The sequence below is a fragment of the Molothrus aeneus genome, chromosome 3 (genome assembly GCF_037042795.1).
Source record: "Molothrus aeneus isolate 106 chromosome 3, BPBGC_Maene_1.0, whole genome shotgun sequence".
NCBI lineage: Eukaryota > Metazoa > Chordata > Aves > Passeriformes > Icteridae > Molothrus > Molothrus aeneus.
The window spans coordinates 104,214,650-104,239,209 of NC_089648.1; the positions used below are offsets into that span (position 1 = coordinate 104,214,650).

General features: G+C 37.1%; 1 protein-coding gene across 1 annotated transcript in view; it reads right to left on the bottom strand.

Annotated features, from left to right (window-relative positions):
• Nucleotides 1-9,293: 9,293 nt before the first annotated feature.
• The window catches only part of ASCC3 (activating signal cointegrator 1 complex subunit 3), a 251,664-nt gene continuing 236,397 nt past the window's right edge, over nt 9,294-24,560 (bottom strand). The window contains exons 38-42 of the mRNA XM_066547531.1: nt 21,032-21,183; nt 20,371-20,521; nt 14,330-14,536; nt 12,372-12,547; nt 9,294-12,279 (exon numbers count right to left, since the gene is read on the bottom strand). Of these exons, the coding sequence (XP_066403628.1) occupies nt 12,150-12,279; nt 12,372-12,547; nt 14,330-14,536; nt 20,371-20,521; nt 21,032-21,183 (816 nt within the window). The 3' untranslated portion in view covers nt 9,294-12,149. The remainder of the gene's footprint in view (nt 12,280-12,371; nt 12,548-14,329; nt 14,537-20,370; nt 20,522-21,031; nt 21,184-24,560) is intronic.

Genomic DNA, 24,560 nt, shown 5'->3' on the forward strand with positions numbered 1-24,560 from the left:
TTTCTGGGCTTGTCTATATTTTGCTTTTCTAAGGATAGTGCCTGTCTAAGAACCTGTCATGCACTTGGGGACCTTCCTGAGAGATGCCACAGTCCTCTCCATGAGCTTGTCTGCCATTATGGAACCTTAGAAAGCACAAGGTTGGAGAAGGAAGGCTGTTGCCTGGTACAGAGCTTCCTTTGACTCCCTAGGAGCACATTTTTTGAGTTGGAGAGACGTGAATAAGGGCCCAAAGTTCCATGAGATGTTTGACTTGCCTAAGTTTGGGTATAGTTCAACTGCTAAAGGGTGGGAGTGGAACAGATTGTAAGGTAAAGGCTCCCTGCACCCACAGCTTGCCAGCTATTTTCCATATAGGAAGATTGAGCAGGAAGCTCTGCCCGCCTTGGAGGGCTGGGGGGCTCCACAGGGGTGCAAGAATGATTCTGCCCAGATCAGTTTACAAGGCTGGGACCGTACAATATAAGCTCTTGGAGGCAAGGGTTGTGTGTATCTCCATACAGTGCCGATCACAATAGGGTCTTATTTCTGTTTAGGGCTTCCAGATGCAATGCTAGTCAATGTCTATAGTAAACAATAATATTAATAATAAGTATTAACATGCCAAGCTACAAATCACTGGCATAGTTTTCCAATATTGCTGGTTGCTTTCCAGTATTGTCCTCCAGCCTTGCTGCAGTATATTGTATACAAAAGAATTGAAACCCAATAATTGGCGTGTCAAGAGTTTGAAGGCATGATCACATTTTTTCTTTTGAAATCTATTGAAACAGACATCACAACAAGTAAGTACATTGGCCTAACAAACCCTGTGTCCAGCATGCACACACTGTTCTGTATCCCAGGACATCAGTAATTAAGCTGGTAATGAAGCTGCTGTTGTGTAGAATAACCAGTATGAAATGTTAAAAGTTAAGCATAATGGGAGAATAATGTAGGAAAAATGTAAACAGTAGACTTCAGATATGACACTTATTTTCACTTATGGGAAGACAGCTGAAAGGAAAGCTTTAGCTAAAATTTGTTTTCTCTGCTTTACTGAATCTATAAAAAGTCTACAATGACTTAGTTCTTCTGACCACAGTAATGTTGCTTTACACTTGAAACAGAAATACAGATTTAAATTTAGATTTTAATTTCATGTCTTGCAGTCACAGTAGAAACTTTACACTTAAGTAACATTCCTGCTATAAGCCAGCTCCTTTTGTGCTACTGAAAGAAATAATAATGAGAAAGTATTCCAGCAGGAGGAGCTGGTTTAGAAGCAAATGGATTCCATGGCAACTCCTGACTCTACATGACATCTAATAACTAGCATTTATGTTCGAAATTGTCTGTGTTATCTTGTACCCCAGATCTGATCTTTTTATAGGGTTTTCCCCTTATTTTAAAGCAAAACACCAGTAGGATGGTGTTTTTTTTAATATAGATCCAAAAATAAGCATGAAATATTATGAGTTTGTCTTTCTCAAATGTGTGCGCAGGCAAGTTGTTTAGAAGTGGATTTAATTTTTTAAAAAATTATTTCAGAAATAAAATATGCGCTGGGAAAGGTATTGATCTGTCAAGGGAAGAGCTTTATAGGAACAGAATAATGGAACTGTGTATGTTTTAATGCCATGAGATATCCATATTCAACAGTTTGAAGCATAATACAAGAAGATCCAATTGAATCAGACCAGCATCTTGGTTCTCACAGTGCTGAATGCACCAGGGGAATCTCGTCATGGGGCAGCTGGAGAATAACCCAGTCCTGTGGGCATCCTGTCAGCCAGTCTGACTGATTTATGAGCTGAAGAATGTGGATTTATTTCCTTCTCTGCCATGATCCAATCTAGTGCGTGTGTGGGGCCTGACAACTGCTGTTGTTTGAGTGTGGAATATTTGTACCTGCTATTTTATACCTAAATTGAACGAAATCTGTTCTTAAACTGTCACATGATAAGCAACCTTTGCCTGTGACTGTTTCAGTACTACTTCACAACTGAGAGAACATTAGCTGAAATTAACGCTGGAGATGAAGAATTCTGTGGATGCTTTATGGCCTGGCTCTTTTCTTAGCCAGCTGTTGCTTGAGGATCTCAGATGGTAGAAGAGCACAGTCTACCCTTGGAAAAAAATATGTGTCTCCTGTGGTCAAATAAAAGCTGATTCAAGTTGGTATTGTTTATTCCTTTTTTTTGGTCTGAGTGAAAGAACAAAGAAAGTGTGGCTGAAAAAAGCCCTGTTTTTGTGATTGGCCAGGGACAAGTGCAATCACAGAGGGTGTTCTAATGTGCAGAAGTAAATGGTGGCCAAAATGAGAAAGATGAAAGTGTCTGGAGTAGTCTAATCCTATTGCTAAGTGTCATTGATAGTATTTATATATAAATATTGCTGCCTTTTGAAGATGTCTAAGACCATTTAATTTTTGCCCAAGGAAAGGAGTGCTTTTTACCCCTTTCTGTCCATAGAGATAAGATAGCTCTAAAACACAGAGTAATCATTCAAAACAGGGATTGTTGGTCAGCAAATATACTAAATGTATGGGTAGAAAATGTGTCTTGGTATAGCTAATCTTTTAGTGTAACTTAAAATTAGATGCTGGCATAGACTTCCTTGAACAGAGACCCTGATCTGGCACAAAGGTATTTGTGACTAGCACTTGGGATCAAAACCAAACTACTCTCAGAAGGGTTATAACTGATCATAAAGTAAATGTGATTAAAAAAAATAAAAGAGGTAAGGCTTCAGTCATACTTTGGGAATCAATTTGATGATAAAGGCATAGAAATGGAATATACAGGAATCCCAGAGAAAGGTGCTCTGAGTTGTGACAGCAGTAAGAAAATAATTTTTTAAATTGTGTAGCTGTATGTCTTTATTTTTACAAAAGAGAAATAATTACACAACAGACAAAAGAAAGGATATAAATAAAATATAAAATAAAAGCAGTACTAGACAGATGGGGAAATTGAAATGGAGGTGAGGTGAAGGCTAAAACAGAAGAGAGGCCATAGTTATGGGAAAGGAAGAACAATTAGTAAAAATAGAAATTTCAAACAGGGAATTACTTGATTTATCCTTCTTTCTATACCTCCTTACATTGATGTTTCTCATAATCTTAAGATTTGTGGTTTGGAGAGGGCAGAACAATTTTGCATGAGTGATCTGAGCTGGACCAGTATTCTTACATGAAAATAAAATTGGCAGATAAAAGAATCAAATCACGATTGTGGACAAAATATTGTTATTTGTCTTATTTATTATTGACTGTTCAATTGCAGGAAAATAAAAGGATGTAAGTAAAGAAATGAAGCAGTAGAAGTTAATTTTAAATGAGTTTGTGTTCTCCAGTTATGCATAAACCTGATGCATAGGCAGGGATCTGATTCCAGGCATTAATATTTTTTGCTCTTTCAAAAGATCAAAGAAATATTTCTATTCTGAAAGTTAGTTTTGATGGGTTCTTGCCCTCCTTCAGTAGCAGTGGCATCAGTAACTGCTAACTTCAATGGCTTGCTATTTTTATATTAGTAAATGACACGTTCATGTTCCTAAAATATTTTGTTTATTCTATATACACATACAAAATCCTACCATGAATCTATTCTTTCTTCCCGGAGAAAATTGACGTAACTGACTCTATTTTATTAATGTCACATGCTATACTTCCAAATGTAAGGAAATGGATCATTTTTAAATGCAGACCAGTTAGCATCAAGTTGGTGTAATATAACATGAGAGTTCCAACTGCAGTTGTGTAAAATGGAAAGAAGAGCATATGCAGTTTATAAAATTAAGACTATACACTTTCAGGGATATAACTAAGAAAGGCTTTGAAACAGCAAGAGTCTCAACCCAAATGCACCTCGAACAGAATTCAATATGTGAAGTGCCTAAATTCCCCTAACTGGTGAATATGTAAAATTTGGTGTCTCAAAACAGGCTGGCTAACTGCACATGAAGAGGGAAGCATAGCATAGAGATGGAACACAGAAATGTAACTTACCTTTGGTATGTTGCCTAAGACTAACAGACATATGCTTGTCTGTTCAGAATGTTACTTGGAACCTTCCTCTGAACATAGAGCTTGCTGTCTTTCAGAATGAGGCATAGGGCTTGTGCTTTCTTGTTTAAAAATTGGCTGCATTCCACCTTCCCATCTGTTCCCATACAAAATTCCTTCCATCGGTTCTTTCTTCTCTTTTCTGAACACATTTCCCCCTAGTGTGCCCCCATCACCAGGTAAATACTACAGGATGCTTTTGTGGAAGCTGTGCCATCATGCAAAATTATTGTCAGTAATGAAAGCAGATGAGATAATAGAATAAAACCAACAGGACTGTTGCCTCACTGCAGGACTCAAAGCTCTGTCCCTCCTTGGAAAGGAGATTCTTATCCTGTTTTTCTCATCAGGGATATTTTTTTTCATCTAATTTCATCTTTTAATGGTCATAAGTTCTTAGTCTCTTCCAGTAAAGTCAATGGTTCCTAAGAATTAAATAACTTTAGGACATTACCTACCTATCCAATTCAAGAAAATACAATTTATCCCTGAATTAGAAATGTTATAAAATTTGCAGCTGTTAATCTTTGAGTCCTAGGTTTGAGTGAAGGATTAGATAATACTAATGCTGCTGTCTATTCACCAAATCCTTTGAAAGTAATAGCAGAAACTAAATTTAATCTACTAATAATATATGTTGGGAATGTATTTCATCTACAGTTTCCGAAGCAAAAGGGTAATGCACCAAGAGAAAAGAAACTTCCTTGTGCTTTTTGGTCACTTACTGTTGGGATTTCTTTCCAGGTTCTGTTCATTTCATAAGAAGAATCCAAATCTCCCAAAACGTTTTCACTGATAGAATTAAATAAATCCAGCTGTTTCCCCAAGACTTTCAGACAACTAGGTAGGCACTACATGTTAAAATGAAGAAACAAAGCAATTGGATTTCTCGTGAGTATCCTCATGCTGAGATTTCTCCTCCTTTTTTCATGTTTATGAATAATAGAATATTCTAGCAATCCATCTGGACCCATTCTAAAAGAACATCCTTATTTATTAAAGGGATTGGTCCTTTATGGTCAGCATTCCCTGAAGATCCTGGTCCTGAGAAAAGTTGGGACACGGTTCGGTTATTTGAAATGCCTTTAAGTTTGGAATAGAAATGTCAGCTCCCATTCCCAAAGCAGTGTATCAGAGCACCCCTCTGGGCATACTGTCTTGCCAGCGAAGGAAGCTGAAGCATGACCTAGAAGGCTAACAATACTCCTCTCCTCCTGTAGGATCTGTAGGCTCAGGAGGGGACATGAACTTCCTCTGTAAATTTTGTAGTGGCTGTGCAATGCCCAGGACCTGGCACCTGACTGATCACCTCCTATAAAGCATATAGAGAACTGAATGTGTAGTGCCAGCCTCTCAGAGCCTTCCTGAGGTTCAGAGACTTTACCTGGCTGTGATTTCTGCATTGCTGGGGAGCATTGTAAAAGATGGCACTGCAATTATACATAACTGGGGAAAAACAAAGCCCTAATGCTGTATGAACGTGTCTTGCAACTTCTAAACCTTTCGCTAAGATGTGTGTGAAGCCTCCTGATATGTATTCTATTGGATGTAAACAATGGAGGCCATCCTCTCTTGAGGAGAGCATGTATTTTCCCAATATCTGCAAGGAGGAGGCTGCAAGATATTGTCAGAGTTTGCACGTAGGAGTCAAATAAACATGTATGAGAGGCACAAAGGCAGGACTTTTACTTGACCAGATCTGTATCACATGTATGGATGCAATCTACAACTATTTCACTTTCATCAGCTGTGAGCATTTCACTAACAAGGAGAACTGAGAAATCTTCACATCCCTCTTTTCCCAGATTAGCTCATTCCCTCTTTGAATAAAGTCACATAGAATTAAAATCTAAAATTAAATTGTCATTTGCCTCAGTCATACAGCAACTGTGATGCATATTTTGCACCTGTCTTATTTGCTCAATAAATTCTTCAAGTAAAATTGTGTCAAACTTTGAGTTTAGCACTGTAGGGCCTTATGAGGTTATTTGTAGCTTGTATCTTTCAGGAACCCAATAACGCACCAGCACTTCCTCTCTGCTGTGTCCTATAACCAGAGAATGAAACTTCCATGAAGGTCCTATCCCAGAATGCTTTGTGCAAGGGCAACAGTGGGAGACTGTGAGGAGGGAAGTGGAGGGTGGGATGGGACACAGCAGAAGCATGTCAAGGAAATAACAACATCCCATAACTGGGGTAAACTGTTAAATAGTCACTCAGTTTAGCTTTGTAGAATTTTACTTTAAATAGGGTGAAAAAGGAAAAAAAAAGGAAGAAAAAAAAAGATTAATCTTGTTTTGGCATGGGTGAATGAAAATGTCTTTTTATGGAGGTGATAGAATCATTTTGATGTTTTTCCCAGCTCTTCCTTTAGACATTGTTAGCATTTGAGAAAATAAGGCTTAATTGCAGAATCTTCACAGCTACAAAGGTGAAAGTTTATCAGAACCTGATCTTACTGTGCTACCACAATCAGTAATTAGTTCCTAATTAGTTGGATTTGCTGAAAAATACATGATGGGGACTCACCATGTGTTACTGGCATCTGAAACAATTTCATCCTGTTAGCTAGAAGAAAGTACTGCTGTCAAGAACGTAAGCCTAATTTTCCCACATTAGCACTGCCCGAGATAAACTGAGTTATTTCCAGTCCAAGGTGCAAATTTGCTACTGTGCTAAGAATGAGGTTCATCACATTTCACATAGAGATTTAGAGTGCAGAAGAAAAGGATTGTGATATGTCTAGACTCCCTTTTCTACCAGTAGTTAATAGCATCTAGTTAATAGCTCTGTAACTATTTGTACATGTATCATGTTATTGAGAGTGTGATTAAAAAAAATGCCCAATTCACCTTTGCTATCATTACAAGTAGTGGGAATCTTATGACTTGGCATGATAATATTCATCCCAGAACACTTTTCATTCTTTATTTCATGGGTTTTCTAGCAGACGAATAATAGCAAAAATCTTTTACTTTCCTTTCCCCTCCATACTCAAATGCACATTTTTATTGACAGTCTTGGTAGGACAAGACTAAGCTGGAGAAGAGCAGCAGTGAAGGCTAATGCATGGTCTTAGTGAAGCTTTAATGCTCCTAATTTTTGAGGAGGCATATTAATAGAGAAGGTTGTGGTTTTCTAGAAATAGTGATGCAGAAGAAAGACTTGGAGAGCCATGGATTCAAATTCCATTGAGGCAGTATGGAGCTCATTAGCAGATCTAAGGAAAAAACATATTGTAAACATATTTAATTGCAGGATGGTGTAATCACTGTGGAGGATCCCTTTACCATAGAGCTAGGAATTATTTATGAAGAGACTCATTTAGTCCAACTTAATAAAGTTCCTTTAATGTAGAATTTCCTTTCACACCCTACATGTAAAGCAGCTTAACCTCTTACCACTACCAACGTATGACATCAGTAACAAACTTGGTTTGTTCACTGCTGAAGTGCCGTGCAGTCTGAGAAGACATGACATTTAACAGGATCCATTTTTAGAAAGACAGGTGGGAGTCAGACATAACTGATAGAAAATACATGGTATATAAGTAGAAATAGACAGAAGAAGCCCTCTCAGCAGAAGCCCTACTAACCTTTCTGTAGCTCACATTTCTCTTTGGGCATCCTATGGCGTCCAAACCTTTTGTCAGAAAATATTTTTTCTCATGAAGCGGAGAATTCTCCCCATAAAATTGCTTGGAAGAGTTACTTTAGAACACTTGCAAAATAGTGTGGGCTTGATTAGCTAATTAAGATTGAATCCATCCACCTCATACTACTGGGCCCCTGTGACATGGGGATGACAGAAGTGACACATGACCTATGAAAGTCTTCCTGTCTTCTGCAGTGGCAACCAAAATATCTTTTGTTTATTTTAAATTTCATTAGAAGCAGTTAAGCAACTGAATTGCAAACCCGACTAATGTGACAGGGAGTCAATGTGGTTACCAGAATGTAGATATCAAATGCTATTTCAGGTGACTTGGGTTACCTGAGGCATCCACAGAGGTGACAGATACAACAGCACTACATTTCACACCCTCTGCAGCTGGGGTATGTTCTTCAGGAGCTGAATGTAGAGGCCAGAGGAGATATTTAATGTTAAATGGCACCAGATCTTTGCATGTAAGCAACTAAATCAACCCAAAATGTGCAATTTAGCTGGAGACCTTTAGGTTGTGGAAAAAATATGTACACTTTGCTTGTATTGCCTTACTTTTCTCTGTTTCAGTACTTACTACATAGGCTACAGTAGAGTCCATAGCACATCATAGAAAGGTGATCTTAAATAATTACTTCTGTGATAATTTACTGCCAGTAATACAGATAGCATCTCTGAACAGGTGAGGTTGTAGGGTTTACAGGTAGCAGAAGGAGCTAAAGAAAAGTTTGCCTTACATGGGGGGGGGGGGGAGGCAAGACAGGAGAGTGATGATTCAAAACCCATTGTCCATAAATAAGCCTCTAAGAGAGCTGATGCCTCCTGGAGTAGTAATCAAACTGTCTTAAAAATACCATAGACTCTTCTTGACTGAGGGAAGAACATAGGAATTTGGACTCAGACTGCGATGAGTAAGGGCAGATGCACATGGGATACTTCTCTTTAGGTGTGCTCCCCAGAACTAGAAAATTTGAATTACATAATTTACATTACTTTTTGAATGCATCCTATTCTGTGAGTGTTGAAGTCTTGCACTAGGCTCTAGGGTGAAGGCTGATAAGAGACTCCTGAAGTTATCTCCAGGATAACCATCTGGAGGTGATCTCTAGAAGCAATGACAAGAGGAATTTTGGGTCATCAGCATAAACTCCTGAATTCATCTGGGTAAGATTTGGGCCTTCAAAGATTCAATTTACAACAGAAAAAGACCTGCAGTAGTGAGGATGGCTTCACGTTGCCACTGATACATTCAGTATCAGAGATGGGGCATGGTGGTTGGTGGCACATACTCAAACCTCCTCCAGCTCCTGCTGGGTACTGCTGTGATGCTGTTATTAGACTAGGACAGGAAAGTTGGGAAAAGATGAAGTCACAGAGGCAGACTTAAATATGTCTTGATGTACAAGATGTGCCTATTTTTTGTTGCTTTCCAAGTTTTGGAAGAAGTCTCACACCGGAAGAGGCATGCACTGACGGCAGCTGCTCCTAGAAGGGGAAGGGGAGAGTAAAAATAAAAACCTACATTAAAAAAACATTAAAAATTTCCCCATGTGCTGTTTCTTTCATTTATCCATAAAGGTGATTATTACATCACTGAAATATTTTTTATTTATTATTATTGTTTTTTAAATTCTGTTTGGTATTCATACTTTTGTTAGACAGCTATTCTCACTTTTCACCATGAGATATCACTGGATTGAACACATTCATTGTTCCTTCTAAGCAGCTGTTACAAATGTATCAGAATTCTTTCTCTCGGATTTTTCAGCTAAATACTGATCCTAATCAATTTGCTTAAATTAATTCTGTATTACTATAGACTTTGTCATCATGAATCCAATACTTTCGTAAAAAAACCCCAAAAATTATTCAAATATGTTATTTAGAAATGCCTCCAAACTATTTCTAAAAACAATTAATACACTAGGAAGTACAGTATTTCCAAACCAAAGCACAGATGGCACAAATGACATTACAGAAACTCTTTCATTGATTAATAATGAATACTAAAGCTATTGTCTGCTACTCTGCAGTTAGACTTTCTGTGATGTGCATTTACAAAGCAACAAGAGCTAGCATCACTATGTTGGTATGTTTGACTGTGGCATAGTTCTTTTTCCTAATTAATTAAAATTGTTGAGGGACAATGTATTGTTTCAGCCAAGTTTTCCAAAGAAAGGACTTAATTTCTCTGAAAATTTAAACTTCCAAATTAGATGAAACAATTCTCTTTAAAATGGTCTAACACAATGTGTGAGTAACAAACTATTGCCAAACTATTGCCTAACAATGTGAAAAAAATCTGTTTCTTCTGTGACACAACACCATATTACATTGATATAGTCTAAATGGCAAAGGTGGCTTTTGTATTATCTATCCATCTCTAAATTTAGTGACAACTTTTTCTATTATCGTTCCATGTTTTTAGGCACATTTCTATAGGTAATATATTACCTTTAATAATGAAATATAACATTTTTAATATGATCAGAGCATGCATACACTCAAGTACAGAATTGTTCAATTTAAAATTGCTTCCCACAATTTAAAGATGCCAGATATGAAATAAATTCCTGGTTAACCATTGAGCTTTTAAAATCAGCCAGCCTTCTGCTTGCTGCAGTGTGGTGCTGCCAGCAGGTCAAGAGGTGATCAGCACTGGTAAGACCACACTAGTGGAGGAGCACCATGTCTGGTTTGAGGCAGAGACTTGGAATTGTCAGAGACAGTCCAGCAAAAGGCCATAAAATTGATGATGAAGGGGCTGGACCATCTCTCACATGAGGAAAGGATGAGAGAGCTGGGATTGTTCAGCCTGGAGAATGCTCAGAGAAATCTTGTCAGTGGGTATCTGAATGGAAGATGTTGATAAGGACACAGCCAAGGTCTTTCCAGTGGTGCCTGACAGGACCAGAGGCAACAGGCACACCTGTTGGTGACACAGAAGAGTCCCTCTTGAACTGCAAGAAATACCTTTCTTTAACAGGGAGGGTGACCAAACTCTGGCACAGGTGGTCCAGGGAGGTGGTGGAGTCTCCATATTTGGAGATGTGGTCCTGGCCTCTAGCTGGCCCTGCCTGAGGAAAGGTGTTAGACCAAATGACCTCTAGAGGCCCCTCCCAAAATCAGCCATGCTGTGATTCTATGTAGGTGCAGCATCACCAGTGCCATTTTTTCCTGAAAAGCTTCTAGTAACAACTCTGCTGTATTCTTTCATCTGGTGAAATACAATGGAAATGACAGCAAAATGATCCCTTGGAGAGGTAATGCTTATCAGCTCAATGCAAAGCTGAGCAAGTGCAAATATTAATATTCAGTTTAAGGTCTAGTCTATCTGAATGAAGATGCACTGATGTTTCTTTAAGTATGTTGGCTCCAAGTACTTGCTCAGAATCTTGAATCCTCTTGAGGACTGGCCTCAGGATGCATAGTCTCATCACAAGATAGATGCTGCTGCCTTCTGCCTTCAGATTTATGCCTTGCAGGTACTATCACAGAGCTGCGCATCTCTTACAATTTCTTCTGCCTAGCAGAACCATTCATTGCTCATCATGCCTTCTGCTGCAACCCCCATTTTTGGAGCCTCATGCCCCCTTATTTACAGAAGTTGGTCACCGACTTTAGCACTGAGCCCTAGAACAGGACACCCAATTTTATATGCCTTAGTCCTACAAAATTCAGGAAAGAACACTAAGGAAATTGCATGTATGTAATATATGTGTATATGTATCTACATACATGTAAAGAGTAAACTTTAATAATTATCTACATAAATTGCATCATTGCTATACTGGAAATATTTTTTATGATTTAGCTTGCCCTTATAACTACATTTACTGCTCATATAATTAATATAAATTTGTGACATTTTTCTTTAGAGTATCATTTTCAAAATGTACTATGCATGAAGAGAATTTTTTTACTACATCTCCCATATTTTACACCTACAAATACAGTCAAAACATTCTGGGAATATTTTTATTAAACATGAAATATAACACATCCATTAATATTTTCAGCAGCTCTTAGATCAAATTTTGTATTTTCCCCTATAAATTAAAAAAGTTGAGTATTTAAATGCTATTAATAGACAGGCTATATAACACTTTTCAAAATGAAGATGATAGCCCTGAATTTGCACAAATTACAGTACTGTTCAGTCATTTATTTTGATGTTTTAAAATTCAACTAACAATCTGACTTCTGAGAGAAGAAAGATAAAACAAGAAAAGACAAATCTTCATAAAGGAGTAAGGCCACTGTGGCTAACTCGGTGTCATCAGAGTTATACAGCAGTCACTTTCGGTGTCCCCGTTGTCGTGAGGTTTGAAGTTGGTTCCAGTAAGGCAGATGCATTTTTGGATGTCCCAGAATAACCAGATGTCTTAGTTGCAGGACCAGTTCTTTTGACAGAGTGGACTTTGCAGAGAGCCTTACTTCAGGCCAGGTGGCTCCTGGCCTCAGTCCCCTCCGTGGTGCCTTGTGCTGGTACAATGTTCAGGTAAATGTCGTACTGTTGGTCCATGCCAAGGTAGCTGTCGCTCATGAGATACAGGGTGTAGATACACCTGAAAAGTAAAACCAGCATTGTTAGTTTGGGAATTGGGTCTTGATTGCTTGGAAAACATAATAACTAAGAGAATTTGAGAGTTTGTCATACTTTCCAGGAGTTTCTGGAGTATAAAAAGCAATGGAAACAGTATTTCGATTTCTGACATATCCAGTTCTTTTCAGGGCGATGAGTTCTTTTTTATCAACTTCTCCCAATATCAAAAACCATCCTTCATCCTTAACTTTGGGGAATCGAGGAGCCATTGCTTTACTGTCCTGCTTTCCCTGTTGGGGAAAAGAAACAGCTTAGGAAAACTAGAAATCACCTTTCCAAAATGACATTTTTCCTTGAATGAGAAACACCTCACAACCATATTGCTGTAAATTGTTAGGTAAGGCTATAATTTAGCTAGACTAAAATAGTGTTATTTCTTTCTGGAAGAAGGGTTAAAAAAATAAAATAAAAAATTACAGTCCACAGAGAAAAATCCAGAATAGAAGATATTATTTCACTTATTTTGTAAACTAGTAAAACTTGAATGAAAAAAACTATTCCCTTTCTGTAATTTTATCTAATATATTGCCAATATAGAAACGTGAATTGTAAACTTAGCATCTTTAAATAAAGCTAATCCATTTTATTCAAGATTAATATAAAGACAAAACCAACACTTATTAAAGTTTGGTATAGCAAAAGGAAAGATTATTTCAGTGATTCTTTAAGACAGTGACTTTACTGCTGGAAGCTGAAGATAGAAGGATGCACGCTCAATCAACATTCATTTTGCGTTTTTAGAGGAAAAGGTTTTACTGAAGTTTTATATGGAAGAAGAAACACCACCACAGCAACGAAGCTTTAGGAACAGTTTGATCCAGCTGTTTTTTACAAAAGAGGGATCAAATTCTAGGAGAGGTTTATAAAAAAGTGATCACTGCATGAAATGATTCTGCTCCTTTCACTTCCATGGCTTCTGCTTAGGAAAAGTCTCTGCCAGTAACTGGCACAGCAAAAAGAATGATGTATGTATGAGCTTTGCCCTTTGTTCTTCCTAAAATAAGACAGTTTCCCCTTGCAACTATAGTGAATCTGCTGTAGTCATGAAAAAAAGTCTTTTGAGAAACAAGAATACTTTTCAAATATAATTCCTAACTAATGTAAGATAACTTCAGGATTTTCAAGAGCACACATATATCTCTATTATTATTAAAATGGAATTTTCTTAAGAGTCTCAGAACTAACATCTAAAACTATTCTTTACTTTTATCTTCGGCTCTTTGCATCTTACCAAAATGCTGGTAATTATAATTCTTAATTATTTGAAATGTTAGAGAAATTAATTACCAAAATTATAACCATGGTGGTCCATACGTCATTCATGGTATGTAAATGACAGAGAAAGGCCTGGATAAGTGAGTGACAGCTCCATTGTCAGCAGTGCATGAAGGCAGGTCCAGCTCTCTTCAGATCTGACACACAGATACAGCCAGGTACTGCTGCTGGAGCAGAGCAGCTGGAAAACAGTGCAGCTCCTGGAGTTTCTGAATTGGCACACCAAGATTTACTGAGGGCCCAGCGAGCTGACCAGCCCAGAAGGCAACAAGATGTGCTTTAAATGGGCAAAGGGCTGGGAATGAAATGTAGTGGGAAAGAATTGTATGTGGAAGTTGTTCTAGGAGCTGTTCAAAAAAGCATCAGATGTAAAATATAAGGAAAATATTCTCAGTAAAGGCCTGAGGAGGTGTTACAAATAGAAACATATTTATAGGTGTGAGTCTGTACGCAGTTTGGAAGCACCTGTGAACATAACTGGAAAGCCTATAAATTAGTTTGATTTTTTTTTTCATTGACTTGGTCTAGGATTTTACTTAAGAGCCCACTTACTATCCTGTTGCAACCTGGAAAAAAACATTTTCTTCACTATGAATACAGAAAAGGCTTAGAAAGTGCTTATAACTTACATAATACTTAAACCATAAAGAAACCGATTATACTGTATAAAGCATCATTGATGATGTAAATGAATTATTGGACACTTGTTCAGCGAAGGAAATGATAAATAAGTCTACCTGGTACCCCATCTGGGTTCTGTGCAGGTTTATTTGGAGCACATACTCTTGATCAGCATGCAGTTTGATCCATCTCTTGTCATCTCGTGTGTCTGTTGTCCAAGAAGGAACAGGTACTTCATTCTGTGGCTGAACTGCATCATCCCAACTGCCCTTAATGCTCAGACTGATGTTCAGAATTGGCAAACGGCACAAGAAATTCCAAGCCTGTAGAAAAAACCAGATCCCTATGGATTACGAGATAATCTATACAATCATTGCCACTCTAACAATAATTCAATGTGCAGTCTACATATTTATTCTATAATAATAATATTTTATTGTGTATTAGAATATATATAATTGTACAACTCTCAATCATAAGCATAAAATACTTTTCATTAACCTCTATACTACTTTCTTCCTAGCAAATAAGATAAATGTGAAACTCCTCAAGCACGTTACACATGCCTTGCTAAGATTACTGATGTCTGAACACAGAAAAAATTCCTTACTGCTCCCGATTAAAGTATTTTTTCCCTATAAGCCACTTAAAAACTAGTATAATTAAGTTTTAAATTAAACTTCCTTAGCATAATCCATAAAGAACAAATCACTGCAGTGCTAATTAGCAATAGGCAAACCTCAGAGAGTTCAGAGGATCAGTTCAGATAATTAACCAAAAGTTCAACTGCATATCCAAAGTTATCCCTATTTTTTTTTTGAGGTTTTCTTGCATCGATCCTCATGAACTCTCCTTCTTAGAGGCTTCCTGAGGAATTTTAAGTCTCTGCAGTCTCCCTTGAACTACAACAGGTCATCAACTTTCTCATCCTTGTGCAGAGAACTGTTGTTAGAGGATACAATCTGTGTAGCTCAACATGACACTCTTAACCTTAAAAAGGCATCCTGAATATGCAGCCTTATGTTTCTCTCATTTTGGTCTCTATCAGACAAGGAAAAGTAGCTCTGAGAAGCTGTGACAAAAATGGAAGGGAATGTAGGCTTTCATTTAGTAAAAAAGAAAATCAGCACGTTCATGCAATGAAATTTGTTAGGAAAAAGAAATGCTATTGGCTGTGGAATGGAGGCAGTGATTTGTGGCCTTTCTATGGCTGACAAAGATAGATGAGGATGGCGCTGGAAGAAAAAAACTAAAGACCAAGAATCACCCTCTGCCCTGACATCTTTCCCCTCCATCCCCAGAAAAGAACAGGAATCAGCATATATGAAAAGCTAGAGGGTGGGAAGGAGAAGAAGGAAATAAGAATATTGGTCTTGGAAAAGAGCCATCAGATGCCAAAATGGGAACTTGTGGGAATGAATAGGGTAGGCATAGTCACATGGGCAATAGCATGGAGCAGAAATGTTTTATCTGGAAAAAGACTAAAGCATATTTTATTTTTCAACTATGGGTTTGACCATGTAGTGTTTCAACAAAATGTATTTTCATTTAGATTGTGTCTGATGTGTCTGATTGTCTCGATGTGTCTGATTACTTTTTCTGTGCTGGAAGGCCTAGAGGCCTAATGAAAGCTCAGTTTGCTTTTTGCAGACATCATTGCCACGAGTCATACTGACAATAATAGCACATGGAGTCATACTGACAATAATAGTGTATGTCAATGCATGATTAGGGATACAGCAGCCAGGGAAAGCAGATCTAAGGTTGTGCTGCCCTAGGAAAGGTGGTGCTGTCTCTCTCTCTCCAGGGTTCTCCCCACCAGCTCACTGTGCCTGTCTCCATCCCTGGCATGTTGGCATTGCCATGCTGGGATTGTGCAGCTAGATGGATCAGCTTGCTAATCATTTTGGTGACAGCATGAATTTAGATCAGCTTAAAGCTGATTGTGGCAACATATTCTCTAATCCTGCAACTCTGAATAAGCATGAGCCTTCAGTGCCACTGAAAGAAGTGGTCCAGCCTCCTCCCCTGCTGGCACAAGCATTCATGAAGCCAGTTGGCTACGGGCCACTTTGACTGTCAGTGAGAGGGCTGATAGGATTCCTCCTCCTCCCCTTGTCCCCAGATGCTCATTCCCACCTCCTTGCCTGAGGCAGACACAGCATTTGTGCAGCTGTGCGGTGAGCTGGGTCAGGGGAGGTGAAAGCGGCACGGAGAGGGCAGGACTGCCCATTTCGGCTGCAGCACAGGCTTATTTGGATTAAAATGGCTGCATTACCAGAGCCTGGCTGAACTAAATGAGAAAACTGGGTTCAGCTACAAACTAATCTCTCTCTCTCTCTCCTCTTCTGTGTACTGCATGAACAGCTGTGTCTGTTCAGTGCAGAAGGTGGGGAGGGCCAGCTGTGAGCGCTCAGGAACTGCAGTGTAAAAGGAGGGGACACAGATAAATTGCACCAATGTTCTTAATGGTGTCTTAGCTGCGAAATGACAGGAAAATTGTAACAGAAACTAAAGAGATAGGACTTTAAGGAATTAATACATCTCTCTTTTTCCCAACTCTGAAAGAAAATGGGGAAAAAAAGACAGCACTTTGAAGAAGGTGAAAAAAATACCACTGACATTTTTAACTAAGTAATTGTTGCTATGATTTTGATACATATAATACACAAGACTACTATACCTGCTTCCAGCAGATCACACTGAATGACAACTTGAGCAGGAACACCTCAACTGGAAAATGATTTTATGTTCAATGTAAAGGTTTTTAAGAAGAAACTTAGGGTAGGAACTCTACAGACCCACTGTGTCTCTGTGTGTGTAAGCAGAGTATTTCTGCCGAGATTAGGAGAGGCACTCTGATATAAACCAACCTGGTGATCATCTCTTTGGTTGTACTTTAGATATCATTTGTATCAAAAGTACATAAAAGCTTGAAAGCTTTTATGTGTCTCAAAGGACAAGACCTGTTACAAATATGTTAGAATAAAGTTTAATTTCAGCAGAGATCATAATGTAATAACTCCTTTAGTGGCATTACCTGTTAGCTTCACCATAGTCCAGTGAAGATTATGATTTGGGCTGGTTTATATCATACAATCCCAACATAATCTATTTGTCAAAGGCTGTCATGTCATCATGCAGTTTTCATAACACAAACAAACTAAAGTAACTCTGAGTAACTTTCTAATTAGATAAGAAAGCAGATTTAATATGTCATCCTATGAGGGCTAGTGACAGTTGTATTTGATGATTTTAAGGGTCTTTTCCAACCTAAAGGATTCTATGAGTCCTTGATTTATCATGTCTTGTGTATTTGAAAATTACAGGCAAAGTTAGTACTGCTTGATCATTGATACAGTATGCACAGCAGGCTGCCTTTTTATCATGCATGCAATGTGGGGGAAATGAAGAAATGCTTTTCTCACTAAGGAAAAAAGTCAAGTAGTAGCAGGTGAAAATGAAAAGATTATAGGAACACAGATACTTCCAGAGTAAAAGTAGATTATACTAAAGTAGAGATAATATTTATTTATTTTCAATCTTGAAGTTTCCTTTTTCTCTTTCAAAAACATCAACTCAATATTTTAAAAGGTGCTTAATGCCTAAGTGACTTAGAAGCTGAAAGAGATTTATTAAAGAAATATGATTCACAAGGAATCACTGAACCATAGAGCTTTGACCAAAGAGTGGGGTTAGTCTAAATAGTTTGAATTTAGGTTGTCAGCTTTTAAACCCCCTCCCTGACTTTCATTGAGGTTTGGAATTATAATACTAATTCTGTAAAATTAAACTCAGGTCTCCCATGTGGCTTAGGTATTTTTTGACAATTTTAATGGGGTTTTTTTGCTGTATAGGAAGACACAAGAACATATCTGCTCCTTTTAAATCTATCAACATATCCAATATATACACGCACACATATACTGTACATATACATTTATCTACCAAGGCCATAGATTCAAATTATAATCAAATTAAAAATTCTTCATAAACCTTTGGGAACATCATTAGTATTTTTGTCAATAATCTATCTCCCAAGGACCTAGCCTAATATTCCAAACCCATGAGCAGCTTCAAGAGCTGCTATTTAAAAATTAATTACCAATCTGCTTAAAAGGCATTTTCTTCTTTCCAAATGTAAAACTTCTTCCTTTTCCCATCTGTCTGAAATTTATGTAAAGCTTAAGCTGTTTTTACCAGTGTCTTGCTAGTAATCTTTAGCTTTAAGATATGGGTTCAATATACTTTGAGTGAGAAGTAAAAGGTTTTTTAGGAAAAGAATGGTTTTGGCAATTTAGTGTCATATTTACCCCTTTATTTGGCTCTGTTCATGTCTGGTGCCAGAATGCTAGGCTTAAACTCTCTAGTCTGATATTCTTTCTTTATAGAAAACATAGAATATAGATGTTGAAGAATTTTTCTCTTGCTTGGCCCCTCTCTATGTGAGCACTGAAAGACTTTACATATGAAGACACTCAACAGGCAGTCTCAATATGAATTTTAATTCTCTGCAAGGTATTACAATAGTTTTAAACTTTTTTTTTTCTATAAAAAATGGTGCAAGGAATATAACATATTGGTATAAAGCTTTCACATTTATAATGCCCTGCACAATACAATCATGGCTTCACTATACCCAATACAGCCATTCCCAGCTCATGGAAATGAAAGTTTCTCCTCACATGATGGGAAGACATTATGTTTTTCCCTGTTATATGCATCTGTATTTACAAACATAGATATATAGAGGCATAAAGTCACTCACAGTGTGAACATACACACCACATACACGCAAGCTATTTTTGAAGAAACTGCTAAGACATTTCAATACCAGCCAAACATATTTATCTGAGGATTAATCTTCATCTATTGAATCAGACGAGAACACTGCCATGCATACAATTATTTAATTAGCAGCCAAATCCTCTGCCAGTCAGCAGCCGTTCCAGGCATACTGATGGGGCAGTAGATGCAAATCTCACAGTAGTACTGCTTTTTCTCATTACTACTGCAATTAGCACTTAAATTGATGCTTTAAACATACTAATTTCTGGAATAATTCAGGATTTGTATGTTACCTGGGATCGCCTCACTGCAGAGACGACACCAGATTGCTACGCAAATTGAAGCACTTTTGAGCCAAATAACCATCATCATATCAGACAGAGCCAATTTGCATTTGCTTTTAAAGATAACAGAATGGCAATTTATGCAAATAAATTAAGTAAGTTTACTTCTGAGTTCTCCCTGAACTAATTATAACAATGTTCTAATTTTTTATCACATCTGAAAGTTGGACTGAAATCAATGTGTATTATGTTAGAAATCTGTTGTTAAAGGAAGCCTTTTTTTGATGTCAATACATTTTCTTAATTCAAAATTTTGATGTTAATTTGGTTACAAATGCAGATGTCTGTTACAGACATTTAAGTACTTTTCTTCTTGTTTGCATATCAGTAAAAGGTTTAACTGAAGCTGAACAGTCAAACTGTCCTTTTAAACATTCAAATAAAAAACATTAAAGTATCGCTTTTGAAGTTTTCATCTTTCCTACATTTATTTGAAATCAATAGGCTTAGAATGTGATGAATGCTATGGAATATAGCTATCCTTTGCTGCAAATGCCTTGAAAATGAGACTTTAGCAGATCAACATTTTGGAACAGTATTTTTTTTCCCTCCCCTGTGAAGTATGAAATTTTCATCTTCTTTTTCTGTTTCAAACACAAAATGAGTGCTAGATCTTTTACTAAGCGTATTCTCACAAAAAATGGTGTTTGACAGACCACTTCAGAAGCCAGCTATGATGACATTTGCAATGCATGTATTCCTAGTGCAGAGCTATGAAAGGGTGGATAACACTCAGCAGATTGAATGACCTACAGAAGCATCTTTAGAGCAGAGAGAGGTGGTAATATCATCCATAAACCAGAGTCTGCTACTGCTTAGCAGGGAATAAGTGAGAATAATATTAAGAAAACAGGCAGAGAAGAACTTCTGTAAAGCCAGCAGTACCCTGAAATTAGAGCAATGAGTGTGTTGCACTTTTATACTGAACGTCACATGGTATTTACTGAAGGAGAGAGAATATTTCTTTGCCCAACTACTCTTCCTTTCCAATCACAATGATAATGGTCACAGATAGAAAGTGTTACCTGTGAAATGTGTCCTGCTGGCAACTCACTGTCCACAATGGAAGCAAAAACATTCTCTTTTCCTTCGCAGGCAGCCATTAGTTCGGGAAGACACTCGATAGGTCCTTGGTAACGTCCATGCACACTCTTCCTTTGGCCTTGGCTCCACTTCCTGATACAGACAGCAAAACATATGCCCAGGGAGGGAAAGCAAACATTTGTATTCAGTTGTTTTGGTGGTAAAACTCAATACTGCGTTCTGTTTTTAAAGGGTGGTCATTTATTTTTGTTAGCATTAATTACTGCATCATCTAAGCATCTATAGAGCTTTGCATTATCTATGATGTTAAGATGGATACTAATGTAGTTTTATAATGGATTAAAATAAAGAGATAATTAACATACAGAGTTAGATTTGTTAGGACTTGGAACCCTTCCAGTGGTCTCTTGTTAATTTGTCTGGAATCACGGTTCTCAAAATAATCTGTGGGGGTTAATTAATCAATGAATATTGAAAACAGAAACAGAAAATCCATTTGGGAAAGCATCACTGTGAAAGACAGAGCTCTGCTTCTGATTCGTTAATGAAGATTCTCGGGCACAACGATGCCATTCAAACACCATCAGCAGCAGAAAGTAGAAATAAATTGGAAACCTGCTAATGCTTAAAAGAATTACATACCGAAAAAGGTAAAGATGCTGGAGCTCTACATTTGGCAAAGTAAGCAGGGATGAGTCATGTATCCATCTACCCTGAACCACCATCTGCACCAGGTTGGTTATGTTCAGAGCAGTCACCAGCCAGCCATGATGGGCTGCTACGTCCAGCATTGCCTAAGCAAAGGAGACACATAATAAAAAAAAACCCCGCAAATATAATTGCATACCTGGTTCATACAATGTGATTCATGTTTAACATACAGTGATTTCTAGGTCTTAACATAAGAATTTACTTCAACCTCTATTGATGGCAGTTAGACACTTTTGGAATTAACCTTGAGAAAAGATGAATTAAATCCTCTATCATTGTCATCAGTTCTTATTCTCGAAATGGTAATTTACACAATAGTTTTGGGGGTGAGGACTGAAGGTAAACTCTTTTCCTTACAAATAACTGCTGTTTGACACAACTCAACTCAGAATGAAGGGAAAAATCAACATTTACTGTAAAAGAAAAGGGTACAATTAATGGCAGTATTTATTTATATTTTGACATGAGAGCTTTCTCAGAATTACATGATTATTCAAAAATCCTTGAACTATTTAAGAAAAACACCAATGTATACACATTTGTTCAAAAATTAGTACTAATGTCATTTATGAGTAGCAATTATTATTTCCATTTGAACTAAGTACTTTAAAAAATCCCTGGAATTGGAATAGATAAAAGCACTAAAATTTAGCTTAATAGCATATTAGAGGCTTTGTTCAACACTGACACATAAGTTGAAATCTTGAAGAAAGCTTACGAAATAGCTTATATTTTAGCTATGGTGACTATAAGTGATCTGAAACAAAATTAATTTCACCCTTAATTGCACTGTGAACAGTTGACTGTCTTGAGAATGAGGGTGAGGGATACTTGGCTGTCTCTCCCTTGGCATCTCTATCCTGATCCTGAAAAGCTTCTCCAAAGTACACAGAAAACACAAGCAAACAAAAAGCCCCTATGCAGCTATACATCAGATTTCAAAGTGTTAAAAATCATCCTGCCTTCCATGCCTCAGGACTTTCTGTTCCATTTCTACTTCCTGTGTTTTGACAGTACAAATAAGAGGTATATTGTTTACTAACAGTATACCTCTTATTTGTATAGAGATCTAAACTAATTCAGTATGGATTTGCACTGCAAATGGCCCTATGGACATGAAAAAAATGGTTCTGCTTGCTTTTTTCCTTGACTGGACTTACACTCTGTTTGGTTAGTCTGAAAGTGAATTTAAGAGTTCTTCCAAGGAAAAAAGGACGAAACATGAATTTTTGGTTTCAACTTTTTAGAATAGTAAATGCAGCTATTTGGATATGTAACATACTTTCTACTCTGTCTATAGTACATTGAATGAATTATTATGATTTATGAAAGCATTTCAGCTGGTGAAAAAAATAATGCTATAATGTATTAGTTGTCTTGCTTATTTTGTTGTTCAATAACATTATGATCACAATAAAGTGTGGGTCCTCATATTAAAACACTAAACACTAAACCACACATTGGAGTAGAAAGTCATATATTTAACAGCAGTTCGCATGGAGGGAGTTTAATGTTTGATTAAAATATGAGAAAATAGTTTTTTTCAAGAAAGTGAGGAACATTGATATATTGAATCTGGTGTACTGAACAGTTTCAACACCTTTTTAAATACCATCTTGGTGTTAGGAGGGTTGTAGTTTGATTTTATGACTAGGCTTCAGATGTTTCCATGGGTTTTTCTTGTAAACACAAATGATATTGCTTGATACTTAGGCAGCAGATACCTGCACCATTTTAACTTATTTTCCAGCCACTAGTGTAATGAGGAGAAGCTGTCTGTGTAAGTCTTTACATTTAATCAAATGTTTTACAGACAAACAAAAGGCAGCATTTACTTAAGGCAAACTAAACAGTGAAATCTTCTTTAAACAAAGGAGTTGTTTACACACGCAGAGCTATTTCAATTAAATTACACTGATTCTGGAGAAATACTGACTTTAAAGACACAAGTTAGTTTCACTCCTGGCCGAGTCACACAGTTTATTTTAGCAGTTTACAATGCAATTTCAACAGGTTTTTTTTTCCAGATTGGGGTGATAAGATCAGTGACACTTAGAAAAATATTTGAAGTGTTACCCTGTATTACCCAAATGTTGTCTCATTTCTCATGAATTGTGGATAAAGGGCCTTTCAGCTAATAAAGATCCAGATTTAATATTTAATTTTTTGGAGGAAGAGTCATAGCATCCTGAAACTCTCTAACATTCCTAATGACCCTAAAACCAGCACCTCACAACACAATCTTACTGGTATCCATTTTCTGTCTCTTCACTTGGTTTGCCAAAGTGATTTCCATGTAGGATTGTTTTCACCAAGTAGAAAATAAAATTATGTTAGAAATCACATTTGAAAGGAGAAGCTTTGTGGCCTGCAGATTTATATGTTGGTTCACATGACATTTACTTGCATAAGGAGGGAATTGTTCTCAGCATCAGACTAGAGTGAGTCTTTGAAACTTACAAGGTGAGTTGCTCTTTACCCGATTTCACATTTTACATTTATTTGAATGTAAAATGCAGTATATTGAAGACTATCCTTACAGTACAGTCTGTGTTTCTGAGCAGTCTGTGTTGCTGAGACAGTCTGGCATCTGCCTCCTGCTCTCCAATACCTGTTTCTTGTTCTTTTCTGCTATTCTGACAGCCTGAAACATCATGTTCCCCAGTGATGATACTGCTGTACGTATGTGAAGAATAACCGGTGCATAAATATCTTGTATTTTCCATGAATGACAAGAAGAATACAGCAAGTTGTATTTTTAGTCAGCATGAAGCAGTGGTATTTTATAGAATGCTTCTGGAGATGCACACATAACACTGTTTACATTGTTTTGGTGGTTTTTTTTTTTTTACTCTATACTTCTCCCCCCTTTTAAACAGAGGTTTGAAAAGGGGAAAAGAAAAGTGAAGATGTAAGAGAAAGATAAATCTAAAACAAGCTATACTTTGAAATTAACTGGAGGACCCTTTCACATGGAAAATCTCCTAGAAATTGATAGAGGCCTACAGACAGATATCCCGTAGGGAGTATGGAAAGCCTGTGTGTGTAAGACTCTGTGTTCCACATTGTTATAATGAATCCACACGGCAAATCCTCTTTTCCTCCTTATTTTCTGCTTCTTTACCCATAGAATTTATTCAGAGCATCTCTATCTGGATGTGAAATCCAAGACAGTGACATTTTGAAAAAGTCAGAACAATGGTAAAGTTTGCTTGTTTCATCTGCTGCCTTGGAAACCTCCACACATTTTGTTTTCCTCTAAGTGTAAAACATGGAGATGCTTGATACTTAAATGGTTACTGAAATTCCTATAAATACTCAAGGTAACAAATTGAGTTATTCCCCTATCTCCATATATAAATATAAGCAACTAAACAAAGAAGATAATACAAACCACAAAATTTTAAAGTATTTAATATTTATATTATCTGATTAATAATATATTTAGTTTCTCTAGTTT